General features: G+C 44.9%; 1 protein-coding gene across 1 annotated transcript in view; it reads left to right on the forward strand.

Annotated features, from left to right (window-relative positions):
- The first annotated feature begins 705 nt into the window (after window positions 1-705).
- ACOX2 (acyl-CoA oxidase 2, branched chain) overlaps window positions 706-14,106 on the forward strand; it is a 17,385-nt gene continuing 3,984 nt past the window's right edge. The window contains exons 1-11 of the mRNA XM_009867335.1: window positions 706-865; window positions 2,611-2,773; window positions 5,106-5,257; window positions 5,764-5,871; window positions 6,612-6,731; window positions 7,176-7,291; window positions 7,695-7,867; window positions 8,945-9,107; window positions 9,777-9,967; window positions 11,124-11,285; window positions 12,134-12,239. Coding sequence (XP_009865637.1) covers window positions 706-865; window positions 2,611-2,773; window positions 5,106-5,257; window positions 5,764-5,871; window positions 6,612-6,731; window positions 7,176-7,291; window positions 7,695-7,867; window positions 8,945-9,107; window positions 9,777-9,967; window positions 11,124-11,285; window positions 12,134-12,239 — 1,614 coding nt within the window. The remainder of the gene's footprint in view (window positions 866-2,610; window positions 2,774-5,105; window positions 5,258-5,763; window positions 5,872-6,611; window positions 6,732-7,175; window positions 7,292-7,694; window positions 7,868-8,944; window positions 9,108-9,776; window positions 9,968-11,123; window positions 11,286-12,133; window positions 12,240-14,106) is intronic.

The following is a 14,106-nucleotide window of genomic DNA, read 5'->3' on the forward strand; positions in this document are numbered from 1 at the left end:
ACTTCAGCCCTGTGTACTGAGCGCCCTGCTCTGAGGCTTTTCTTCCTCCCAGGACAACAAGGCACCTCGAATTAAAGGTCTGAATAGCTGAAAAGCAGGAATTAAGAACGTATTTGTGAAACCTTCCAGAGTTTAAACTTCTTACAGTATTAAAACAGTTGAGGAAGGCAGGCAGCTTCTATAAGGGAAAAAAAGTGCTTTATTTTCCATGCACCATCGTTTTGTTTTGTTTTGTTTTTTAATTAGTATCCTGCAACAAATCCTGATAACATGGGAATTGCAAAGTTAGGAGTTAATGTAAAGCCAAGCCCCGTGGGAGGCAGGACGGAGCGTGGGGAGAGCTGCCAGCAGGTCCCGGAGCCTCTCAGCAGACACCCACGGGGCCAGAAACTCCCTTAAGCACATTGTGGTGGAATATTCCCACAGTAACTTCTCATAAAATACTGGGGACAGACTGGGGGAAAAAGATTTTATGTTTTTAAAAAAAAGGATCTTCACATTGCCCTAAATTTTCATTATCAATATCATTGTAACGAGGACAAGACAGTGCCTAAATATTTACGCACTCCCTGTGCAGGTGCAATATCTTGGCCAACCTACCGAAAACATTGCTTGCTGTGCCCAACATCTTCATCAACCACCCACTGAAGGGGTTCCAAGAGCCTGACAAGCTTCATCCCTGCCCAGAGCAGCTCAGCCTCCAGGATGGCTCTGCTGGAGACCAGCAAGTACTCGCAGGGCTCGATCCCCAGCAGCATCAATCCTGACCTCGCCAGCGAGAGGCAAACAGCCTCCTTCAGCGTGGAAAAGCTGACAGCCTTGCTGGACGGTGGTGCAGAGCGCACTCGGATTCGGAGGGCAGTGGGTGAGTGAACTTTGTGAGGCCCCTGGCTGCGGGCTGGGATGGAGCACACCTGTGTCCCTGCTGCTTCTGCTCCTCCCTTGCAGCATAGTGGGTTGTCTGCTCCCGGGTATCTTCTTATTGCCCACCTCTTTTAAGAGTGGGAGCATGGAGATGGAGATAAGAGTAAATCAACTCCTCTGCAGCCACTCCTGCTGCCTGAAGCTTTTCTCCTTCCCTGCCCCCACCTCCAGTATCTCTGGCAAGTCTGGTTAAACTGGAATACAAGGGTTGAGGGTCCCACAGGTGAGCACTCTGTGGGAGGGGGATGCACACGGGGGCCAGAGCTGCTGCACAGCCACACACACCATGGGGGAACCGCAGCCGACTACCTCCTCAGCATATCAGCCTCATCCAGGTGGGGAATTCCTTGCATGGGTTGACTTGGCCAGGCTGAGCTGCTCTCACTTGTGATGGGTGTGCCCAGAAACAATGCATGCTCTGAAAGAACAGAGGAGAGAAAAAAAAAAATCTCTTTTGTCTTTGTAACTGCATCCATATTATACCCTTATCAAATGGAAATGGCACAGGCCACTGGGATCACACGCTTCATGGTGCAGTTGGAGCTCAGTATAACCTTAAATGGGAATGGATTCAAGGTTTCAAGACTCTTAAAGAAGTGCAGTTTATACCCTAGGCCTCCTGAAGCATAGTCTCAGGCACTGAATCTCATAAAAATAAATTATTTAATAGAACGGAATACCAGCAAGATAAGAGCGAGCTGGGTGTCTCTGCAGAGGGACCCCTCAGTTACTTCCCTGTGCTTTTTAAAGCCTCACACTGTAACACATGAGGTGTTCACATGAGAAGCATGTGTCTCTTCTCCAATCAAATTAAGTTACTTGTCCTTTTTGGTGATTGGAGTTTTTGGTGTGGGTGACTTTACCTACTTATACAGTTTCATAATCTTTGTTTCATGTGCACCTGGAAACTCACCTGTCCTATGCTGACGCCACATAGAAAAGTCTCTTTCTTCATTTCTTCACTTTATAGTTCCTTTTCCTTTGATTGTAAAGGACACGCTAATTCATATTGTGAAGCATAGAGTCCTCACTAATATTACATATGTCATATTCAGTTAGCTCAGTTACATTATGTCAGAGTTGTGCAGAACTATTCCTTGCCATTTTTCCTGTGATTAAGAAAGAGTTAAGTTTAAGTTCACTGATCTCTAGGTTACAGCTTGCAGCCTAAGGCTTCAGCAATCTAGCTACTCAGGCTAAGCAAGTTAGCTACCAAAGCTAACCAAAGCACATGATTCAAATAGTCAGGTTTAAGAACTTGAGTTCCAAACAAAGCTAAAAAGTGAGCAGCAGGAAGGTTCACAGGCTACCACAGAAAGAGCAAACCCAAGAGTTGCTTCACAAGGCTGTGAAGTGCTGGCAAAGCCCAGGCTGAGCACAATCCAGGTAACTGCAGCCCAGCGTCACCTCCTTACCCTGCACAGTCACTGTTTGCACTCAACGGACCCTTCTCTCAGGCTCACTAGGTTTCCTTCCTCCTTCCCCAAACCCACTGTTCTGCAGAGTTAGGCATGACAGCCATCAGAGCCAGCACTGGCAAAATAAAACCTGCCTGCAGTCCCCCAACAAAGTCACATCATCGGTATCCACGATCCCAGCCCCGTCACCTCCTCCTGAGCAGGGCTCGAGGTGCTGCCCACATCTCCCCAACCCGAGGAGAACTAACTCCTCTGTGTTGCTTTGCAGTTGAAGCCATTGAATGCGACCCCATATTCAGCAGAGAAAATCAGTATTTCCAGAGCCAGAACGAGAGGTACGAAGCAGCAGTCAGAAAAGGGGTTCACCTCCAGAAAAAAATGCATGAGATGGGATGGACTCAAGATGGACCTGAATTTAAGTACATTTACAGGTGATGTTTATCACTTCTTTTTCTTTTAAATTAACAACTATTTTTTTTGTTAGAAATTTTGTATGCCAACAAGAATCAGCTTTAGTGAAGGCTGGAAGAGGCCAACAGCTGACAGATAAGGTTTTGATAAGGATGTGCTGCAGGCTTTTACTTTAGCAGCATGCTCGGGAAAAGGGAAAATGATGATACATAGCAGGGAACTTCTCAAAGAGCAGCACAGGAGTACAGCATGATAGATCACAGCTGTTCACATCCCCAGTGTGATACTTCTGCTTTAGCAAGCTCCTAACCTGTGCTACAGCTCTCATACCACCCCTCAGACATTTTAAAATGTATAATCAGAATAGGAAGTGGTGCACTTTCAGTTATGTTACTGACTTCCAGATAAATTAAAAATTACATTTTTCTCTGACTAGAAAACCCATACTGTATTTAAAAAAACAAAACAAAAAACCCACCCAACTTAGTTTGCAGGTAAATGGAATAAAATACTTCTCACAATCCCTTTCTTTAAAAAAATAATTCTTAACATTTGCATGGGGTTCAGCTCCATATTTTCATTTTAATTGCTCACCCCTCCTTCTTTCCTGCCTTGCTAAATAAAAGTACCAGTTTGGTGTTGCCCAGCACACACCATCAATTTGATGGGGTTACCTACCCAGTAAGAAGGTGCAAGTTGGATAGCGTCATTCCAAAGGGCAATGCCTGCACCTTACGAACCACTGCTGACACTCAAAGTCACTTTCCAATATTTGATGCCATGAAAGATGACAATTTTTTGTGCTAAGCTCTTTGCTGCCTACAGTGAGTGGGACTGATAAAGGGGGAAATCTTCCATCAAGAGCTCTTCGACCTGATCCTTACATCCCCAATAAAAAGCAGGTTCCCATTTGTCCCTCAAAAGAAAAAAAGAAATAGAATCCCAGCAGATTTTTAAAACCTGGAAAAATTCAAGTGTCTCTCCCACCGAGGCTTGCTTTTATCCACCTCCCCCGATGCCAAGGGTTTTGGTGGGGCCAGCCCTTCGCTGCTGGATTTTGCAGGATGAAGAGCAGAGCTGCTCGCAGGACACACCCGGGGAGCACCAAGCTCTCACTGACAAAGTCCTGGTGCCTTGCGCACATGTAAAAGCCAGCTTGTTAAAATTGCAGTTAAAGTAACATGATTTCTGGATGAGCTGCCAAGGGTTCATTTAGACTTTTTCTGTTAATCAGAGCAATTGCCCTTTAACTTCTTTGTTCGTGTTTTTCCCCGCACTTCTGCAGCATGACTGATTCTCTCTCAGGGCCAGTATAAAGGAAGGTCGTAGCCATTTGTTAACAATAAAAGGTACCTATCTAGAATGAGGCACTCACTAGAGGACTGCAAAAAGGAACGTGCTAACAGCCGTACAAGCTACTGAGAACAGCAAAGCCTTTATGTGTGAAAGCTCATATACTTACTTATATCTATGAGGTGATTCAACCATACTCTGAGAAACCGCAGGAAAAGGGACTGTATTGCTCATATTTTCTTAGGGTTTCTCACACACAAAAATACTTTAAAACAAATGAGTTTCTCATTTGCATCATGGAAATTACTGCACCCAAGTTCCCACACACAGCTTCTGGAATAGTGCTTTTTGGGATGTATGCAGCCCTGTCAGCTGGCACTGGGCTTGACCAGACAATAAACCAGGTGTTACAAGGATATAGTTGAATTTTTCCACACCAGAAAAAAACCATCTCAAGTAAGGCCAAATCTCCATGAACACCAGTATTGCTCCCTGACAGTGACTCACAGCAAACACCCAGGGAAGAGTACAGCAACAACCCAACGTACCAAGGTATTTCCTTGGGAAATGTTCAGGAAACTCAGGTCTCAGATTCCTTCGTATGTCATTCAGTCCAGTGAACTGCCAGGGTGGTGGGGTTTTAGGGTAAGATGGTGGGGTTGTTTTAGCTCAGCCTTAGAATGTGACTTAAATAATCCAGAAAAAAAAAAATTCTTATGAAATAAAAGCAAGATACAAAGGGCTCACAAGCTGTCAGAGCTATAGGGAAGCTTTGGAGCTGCGCTGTGTTTTCAGGAGCTCAGCATCTGCTACTCAGAACAGATAATTCCTCCAAAAGCAAGGGAAATAATGAGCTTAAACACTTAGGCAAACTGTATTACAGAAGAAGCAGCTTGGAAGAGCACTTTCCTTGCAGTACCGTGTTGATGGTGGACATGGGGTACGGTATGACAAGGCAGAAATCAAAAGGTGGAAGGTGGCACCGCCTGGTGACCGCCTCATTCATCTCATCCCTGGAACTTCATCCATGCAAATACACCCTTTGTATCTTCTCCACAGGGCGCTGTCAGGAGACGTCGCATTTCTCCTTCACAGCATCTTCATAAGAAGTATTTCAGTGCTGGGCTCTGACAAACAGATCGCCAAATGGGTTCCTCTGGCCACCAAGTATCGGCTCATTGGAAGCTACGCCCAGACTGAACTAGGGCACGGTAAGGCTGTGGAGAAAATGTAGCGTTTCTGTAGAAGAGTAAGTTCTGGCCCAGGTTGTTAGAGGAATTTGAGTTCAAGCTGTCCATGCTTCACTGGGACAGGGGTGGCTGGGGAGGAAATGCCACCTCTCTGTTAGAGACTGATTTCCTCTGCAAGGCGCTGGCTTTGGTTTTGCCAGCGAGAAGAAAAATAACATGAGGAAGGGTGACAGGTCATGGTTAGATAGCAGGCAGCCACCATCAGTGGAGGGGATCAGCCAGGCGACTTGCGCAAGTTCTTGGAGCCACCACGAAGCAGGCAGTTTGCCCTGAATACCCTGTAGCCCAAAAGATCTTTGCAGAAGATGATGTGGGGTTCCACGGTTCTCATCAGGAGGGTAAACCACAAAACCCTGGTAATGCCCACACCAGCTCCAGGGATCCTCCACTCTCTCCACCCTTGTGATACATCAGGAAATGTAAATATATAGGTGCATATATGTAATTATTTTTATTTTTTTTAAAAGGAACTTATCTTCAGGGTTTGGAAACAACAGCAGTCTTTGACATCAGTACACAGGAGTTTATACTGAACACACCAAAGATCTCTGCCATGAAGTGGTGGCCTGGAGACAGTAAGTACCACGTGAAATATTTTGGTTTCCCTCATTTGCCTCCTTCAGTTACTCAGTCTGCCCTGCTCAAGCTCTGTGTTTGAGGGCCCAGGTGCTAACAGAGGACTTCAGAAAGAGATGCACACATGAAGAGGCAAGTAAGAGACCAAAGGGTTTTGTACAAAAAGTTCAGAGGCCAGAAGGGAACCACTATCACCTATCAAAAGCCCTTGGGTGGCAGGGCTGGAGAACTATGCTCAGGGAAACTCTTGCAGGAATCGATCTCCTCTTCTTTATAAATATTAGTCGTACAATCAAAAAGTGCAGGGAGGTTATCAGCATAAAGAATTCAAGACATCAGCCAGTCTCAGCATACAGGATTTAAGTGTGAAATTCACAGCTCTCTTCAGCCAAGTATTTCACAGAAAATAACTGGAGTTTCTGTAATGGCCACGGCACTTCCTGCTCTCTCAGCACTGCATGAACTTTACTTATATTTTTCTCATCTGATGATACAAACTCTTCATCCAAGCCTCACAGGCAGCAGCAGAGGCAGAAGAATGATGCAAGTTCTGAGAGTCACGAGCAGGCTCAGAGCACAGATTTAAGCAATCTCCAGCTTCCAGCATCTGTGGATCACACCTACACTGACCTGTATGTTAGCGAGACCTAACACACAATTAGCACTGACTGCAGTTAACTGTGGAAGCTTTTCTATTGTACCTCGTCGTAAGGGAATGGGAATGTTTTTCTTTTCACAGTGGGAAGATCAGCAACTCACACCGTGGTCTTTGCTCAGCTGTACGTCCAGGGGAAGTGCTACGGCGTGCATCCCTTCATCGTGCAGATACGCAGCCTTCAGGACCACTCACTCTGCCCAGGTAAATGACCCCAGACCCGGCAGCACTTCTGCAGGTGCTCTGCCTATTTTGCCTTTAAATATTTTCTGAAATTGAGCCCAGGGAGAGAGAGTTGTAATTGCCAAAACAAAACCAAGAGAGGTACCCATGGCATAGTTACCATTAATCCCAACCTCTCTATCTAAAGGAAAATTTAATGTATTCTCAGGCATATCCAGACCAAGCCTGCTTCTTAACCAGAAGCCTGGGCTGCTCTGAGCACCTCTGCTTTAACACCTGAGTTCTGACCTCAACCAACATGGGTAAAAAGATGGATCATGGAAACAAACTACCACAGGCACTCAAGCCTCAGGCAAGATCACTCACCCTGGGGAAGAAGCAGAGCTGAGATCCTCAGCCTGACACAAAATGGGGAGGAAAAAAGTTCAAGTGGAAATAAGCAGGCTATGTTTTCTCCCACTGCAGGCATAACTGCAGGAGACATCGGTCCCAAAATGAATTTTGAGCACATTGACAACGGCTACCTCATGCTGCAGAATGTGCGCGTCCCCAGGGAGAACATGCTGAACAAGTTTTGTGAGGTATGTACGGACTCGTATCACAGGCTTGCCCGTCAGACTCTGATTGCACAGCCAGAGAGACACAAGGACCTGCCTAAATTCAGGACAAAGATGTTCCTTTGAGCTGTCTGCAAGTCTCTGGTTTTATCAAGGGCAGAATCTCCCTGAAGCCTAAACGAAACTCAGTGTCAGGAATTCCACAACCAGAGGTTGGGGATCACGGGACAGGCAGAATCTGAGCCAGAAGCAGTAAGAATTTTTTTCTTCAAATCGCTATGTTTCATCCATTGTACATAAAAATACTTAGTTTTGCATTCAGTGAAGGATTTCAGTGTCCATTTTATTCTATGCACAAAAATTACACAACCATCCTGGTACTGAAGTATTGAAGAAGGTGGCATTTAATGTCCTCTCTGTACTCTAGGTTCAACCAGATGGCACCTATGTGAGACAGGGGTCACAGAAGATTAATTATTTTACAATGACTACAGTGCGCATTTCCCTCATTGGGGATGAAGTTTTAATACCTCTACTGAAAGCTTGCACCATTGCCATACGATACTCCGTGGTTCGCCGGCAGTCCAAGTTAAAGCCTGGGTAACGCCACGCAAGTCCGCAGCGGTGGGAAGGGGATCCAACACCCTGTTGCCCCACACCAGCCCACATTTCTGTGCTTCATCTTATCTTTCAGTACATCACTGGCTTATTTCCTGGCCCAGACAGGGTATTCCAAACACGCTTCCCCATTATTTACATTAATAAGCTTCAGTCAAAGTACAAGAGAATGTTTACAGTTCTTTCTAAGATAAGATTCATAGTTTGAATAGCTCAGTGGTTCAAACAGGCAGCTTATTTTTCTTATATCTGGTCTTCCCGTGTAATCACATAACTCAACAGAACCCAGACAAAGAAGACAAGATGCTGAATTCTTATTCCTTAGGATCCTACTAGTGGGTGCAACATTAAAACACCTTCCAAAGTCCTCAGTTCCAATATCCATACTTTGTAACACTGAATTTTATAGCCTGGTAAGAATCCCTGTATTTTTTAAATTGATATTTTCTTTTGAATGGATTTCAAAATTTCTACTTAAATCTCCCTTCGAAAGCAAGGTCCTAATGAGAATGTGGCTTGGTTCAAACACAAGCTAAACACAAGAGCACAGCGTGCTGAGCTGCTGGTAACAACCAATTCCATCATCTGAAGTCCTAAGTGTACTAACCACAGAAAAAAGTGGTAAAGAATAAAGAAAACAACAGCTCAGGAAGCTTAAAATAATTTAGACTCAAATATTTTCAGAGAAACCGAGCTATAGCCAGGGCCACAAACACCCAGTTGGAAAAGCAGGAGTTTTTCAGGGAGCAGTGCCCCCGCCTTGAAGGCCTCATCCTCATCCTCTCCCACAGTCCCCGTTCCCTTTGTAACGACCGAGCATCCAGAGCCTTTTCTACTCTGTTTGGCTGGTTCACCAACACAGCAGAAAAATCGCTTTTTTTCCTAGGCCGGCTTGTTTCTGTAACAGCTTAGCAAGCTGCCATGACATCAGCTCAGTCCTGTTCACATACTGCTGCTTAGTAACAAAAAAATGCCATTTTTTCGTCAAGCGATAGGTAAACTAACAGTAGCTATGCCTGTGTCTGCACTTCCCCTACTTCATCAGCTGTCTTCCAACAGGGAAGAAGAAGCAAAAATCCTTGACTACCAGACTCAGCAAGAGAAGCTGCTGCCCCAGCTGGCAACAGGCTACGCCTTTCATTTCATCAACAACTACCTGCAGGGGCTGTTGGAGAGGGGCTACACAGAGATCAAGAGCAAGAACTTCGACACGCTGCCGGAGGTGAGCTGCAGCGGGATTAGCTCATACAGCACTTCTCATTTCTAAATATTGAAGCCTTTTAGCAGACTGGACAAGCATTCCTCTCACCAATAGATAACTGGAGAAAGAGGGAGCACTAAGAAATCGAATGGCGTGTTCTAGGTCCACAACCAGTCAGCAACAGCATGTGCTTTACCGCCCCAAATTTTTTGTTTTGGGAACTATTGCAGAGGGAAAAGTCCTTGAAAAGCATGTCCGTTTGATAAAATCCTTGTCCCAAGCAGCTGGTGCCACAAAACATTATTTCACAATGCCACATACAAATACACAGTTCTGAGCCAAAACGAAAAATGTGACTTATTAGATAGGATATAAGATTTTGCAACTGGAAGTCTGAAATGAAAACACACTCTGATCAAAGGCTGCCAGAGCCACTGCTGACTGAGAAACTCCAAAACATACAAACTGACCAGAGCGTGCCCAGCACGAGGGTGTGCAGCACCCCAGGCAGAACCCAAAGGCCAGGCTCAGGGAGCTGGGTGCATACAACGGAGGATCTGACAGGGAGTTCATGCCCAGAAACTGAACAAAACTTTTTAAAAAAGGAAACTTATTCTGAGGGCTCTTTTAGAACATTTTCACCACTAATATTCTGATTTTTTTTCTTTTTTTTTGTTCCCCCCCCAACAGCTCCATGCATTTTCTTCAGGCTTTAAAGCCTTAGTTACCCAGTACAGCACTTCAGCAGTGGAGATCTGCCTCCGGGCGTGTGGTGGACACGGTTACTCCTTGCTGAGTGGACTCCCTTCTTTATACACTAAAATACTTGCCTCTTGTATTTATGAAGGGGAAAACACCATTTTGTTCCTGCAAACTGCCAGGTAACAATTCAAATCTGTTCACCTAAAAGCCTGCCCCCTCATTTATTCAGCCTCTACTGCTTCTTCTCCAAAACCAGTAAAACCAGCTACTCCTTTCTCACAGCACCTTCTAAAAATACAGCTGGGGACATAAACTATTCACATCTTCTGTCTCACAGGCATGGAGGTGCGTGGGAATCAGATTCTCTCTTCTATTTTTGGGTTGGGATGTATACAGGTGCTGTTCTGCATAACTTCATTTTCTTCTTTGTCTAGTAGCACAGCAAAAGCATTGCTATACAAGTTTTGTGGTTTATTTTCTAAGCAAGCCATGTAACATGTATTGGTAAAGTGAGGTTGATTCAGAGAAGGCAAAGTTGTTGGATACCAAAAGCAGATGAGTCACGCTCCAAGAACACACCACTTCCCTCTGAACATGCAGACTGATGATTATCCAGAGCAGATGAAATAGAGGAGAAAGAAACCACAGCTACTTGAAATTTTAATAATGTGTGTTTTCACTAGAAGGAGAAAACCAATACACTTCCCAGGGACAGAGATGCTACCACATAGCTCTGTACTTGCACACAGACACTCCTGCCCTCATTACTGCTTCTTCTTGCAAGATTGGTAGCAAAGTTAAGAGAAATGCTGTAACCTTCTACTTCTAAACTTGGTCAGTCTAGGTCATAGCAGAGGTGCCAAAAAAATAAGAGAGTGGGGAATGCTCCTTGGACACACGTTTAGCCCCAAGAAAGGGTCTCATGTTTGTCAACATGACGTGATTGTGTGTTGGCGATCACAGAAGGTAAGACCCAACCACCATGAAGACTCCCAGAGCATTAAGACTCAGGCCGCAAAGTTGCTAACGTACCTAATCACCATGCTGCTGAGACTGCTCATAGCCACAGCAAGTTTCTTCCTACAAATTCATTGCTACAGATTGCTGTAGAATGAAACATGGTACACAGGCGACCCCTGAGACCCATCACAGATCAGGTTATTGTGAAGAACACGCAGAACAAGAGGTCATTGCTTGGTCAAGTCCATTCGGGACCACTGATGGGATGGGTCACACCTTGCTGCTCCTCACCCAAGCCCACTTGACTTTTTGCATGACCGTTTGCTGCTTGGGGATCACAACCATAGCCTGCTCTGACAGTTACCCTCTTCCCAGGTTCCTGATTAAGTGCTTCATGGCAGCCAGTGCTGGCCAGCCTGTCCCGCCATCTGTCACTTACCTGGCTGCACTGAAACCCGGCAAGTGTCCAGCCAAGAACAAGTTGGATTTTCTCAGTCCAGATACTTACACTGCAGCCTATCAACATGCGGCAGCCAGGTCAGTATGGAGGACACGACATGGGGTTTCTCTCTTTGACATCAGAAATGTATTAAGAGCTTGCTTTAAAGGGAGGTAAAATAATGTCAAATGTTCAATACAGAGCTTGCAAATTCAGAACATCAGAAGTTTTTAAGGTATGTCCTACCTCACAGCTATATTCCCCAGAGCTGATTCTATACTGAACTGATGGTGCTATTTAAATAAATCCCATATCACACCACTGATTTGCCATCCAGTAAAACCTTCAAGAAACTAGACTCTCTGCAATTCTGTACACAAAATTAAAATTTCACATACCTGTGAAACTGCTGTTTGTTGTCAGCTAACACCACAGCGACAGAGAGCCTCTTCCTCTCTCTGTAGCCTTTCAACTACTCAACACAAATAAAAGTGGCATCATGAGTGGTCGCATTATGTGCACAGTTATGGGCCATATGGGTGTCACCTCTGAAAATCAATGTCCAAATAGAGCCATTCTTCCAACAGCTTCAGTGCCAATGGGAGCAGGATTTGGATCCCTGTGTAGAAAAGCAGAAACAGAACAGCAGTCCAATATTATCACTGCTTTGTTTTGTTTTGCAAATTCTCCTTACACAACCCAAGAAAAACTCCACAGACCCCCTGGTAAGCTACCTGGAAACTGAGAAGACAGCACCGGGATGGTCTGGGTGCTTCTCCCAATTTGTACTTAGATTTTGCACAATCCAAGTTCGCTCATACTGGATGTAGATAACTTCAAATGTCAGAAACGCCACTTTGCCATATGATGACACATGAGTCTGTGCATGAAATGAGTGCATGTGGGTTGCTGTATTCACATACAGTATGCTTTTTCAATTTTCCAGACTCGTAAGCAGCACAGCAGCTAAACTACAGGACTTGATTCAGTCTGGAGTGAAAAGGCACGACGCATGGAACCAGTGCACAGTGCAGCTGGCGCAGGCTGCAAAGGTTAGCAAAATCTGTCTGCTTATTGTCTTTATGATGCAACAGAAATGGCATGATTAGCTTGAAGTGTCAGTGCTGTTTGGTTTTCTGTAATCATCTAAGGGATGCCACAAAGACCAAGGCACCACCGTGGTCTGCATGGTGGAAAAATTGTAGTAGGAATTCCTGAAGAATTTGCCATCTCAATAGGTCACGCAGAAGAAGATTAGAGGGAGTAGAAATGAAAAGGAGGGAGAAAAACCCCAACAACGTGCACAGTTATGTCAGTTAGTTACCACTACTAGCAGAATCAGACCTCCCATATCCTGCAACAAGAACCCACCATCCCCAGCTAATGCTCATCTTTTTGTAAGAATCCAGCATTTCTGGCTTCTAGAGGAAAGCCTCCCCACAGCCACCCTACTGAAAGCTGGGGGAGTCACAGCAAGGGTGAAACATGCCTGGTATTTCTTACATCCACCACGCTCCCAAGGACAGAGAAAACAATGAAAAGCAGTGGTAAGCGCAGTGTTAATTACTTCCAAAAGAAAAATCAAATCCCAGTCAAATTAATGAGAGATTCAAACACAGCTCCCAGTTCACATGGGTTAGACAGGTGACCAGCACGCCTTCAGCTGAAGTGGCATTGGCACAGTGGAATTTGTTCCCCACAACATGGGTTAGTTAGTACAGAACTAAGCAGGAGAAAAAGCAAGAGGGGAGAAAGGCCTTAAATTTAAATGAAACCCCAATCCACTGATACTTCAGCATCTCCAAGAAACTTTTGTTGTTTTTAATATGCAATTAACTACAATTCCTCTGCAATTACGGTGAAAGCCTGCCTTCCTTCCTTCCTAAGCTGAGGAAAGGAAGATTTTGAAACAGATCCATGGTTTATTTTAACTTCATTCAATTTTTAATGAAAAAAAATCTTGCTGTAACCTACTGTTCAGCCAGAGCAAACCCAAACTGAAATGGACTTAGCAAGAAACCCCTGACAGGGAAAAAGGAACCCAATCCATGCCCAACTGCAGTGATACCATCTTGGTGATTTCATAGGAGGGAGCAGCTCCCTAGCTAGCAGACAGTCAATTAGATGAAGTCCTTGATGAGTCAAATTCTTTCTCAGCAACAGCGGAGATCCTTTCAAACCCACCCGAAGCGCCGATCAGCTCACACCAGTAAGCACAGCTACAATCCTTCAGAACAAGAACTCACTGAGTAAGGGTATTTTTTGTGGTCACCTCTCTGCTATGCGTCACCCCCCATTTTCAGTTCCACAGACTCGGTGGAAGCAGCAAGGATGCAATGCTGTAAGCTTGTAAAAGAGCAGAAAAATGCCTCAAAAATAAAAGAGACCTCCTATAAAAAAAAAAAGTGACTTTCTAAAATTACTTTCCCAATAATTGTTTAAATGTAAATATATCTTTAGTGGAATGAAACTGAAGCAAAATGTTCTCATTTGAGATTACCTCTAGAAAAGGCTCTGACCAGTGCTCCTCACACACAAACCTGCACAGGCTGTTCCCTCCTGCACCCACTCAAATGGGTGGCTGAGGACTCTGGGCTGAAGAGCTATTCTGAAGAGCCTAACATACGCAGAGGGCTGGCTGTGGTATTGTCAGTGACGATTGTGCTGCTATATTCTTCAGAAGATGGGATCCGGGCCCCCAAAGTTTCTGAGATAATTTAGGGGAGAGGGACAGTCACCCAAAGCCCTTGAGTTTCTCCCATATCTTTAAAATCTTGACAGTCTGCTGCCTTCTCGGGGCGCTTTTATAACAGTCTGCTGCCTTCTCGGGGTGCTTTTATATTTACCTCTTATTGCACACCTTCCCTGGAGGCTCACCCCCGCGACTGGCCCGTCAGCTACAGGAACCGACCCCCTCCA

Source organism: Apaloderma vittatum, unplaced genomic scaffold (assembly GCF_000703405.1).
Source record: "Apaloderma vittatum isolate BGI_N311 unplaced genomic scaffold, ASM70340v1 scaffold44433, whole genome shotgun sequence".
In the NCBI taxonomy this organism is placed as follows: Eukaryota; Metazoa; Chordata; class Aves; order Trogoniformes; family Trogonidae; genus Apaloderma; species Apaloderma vittatum.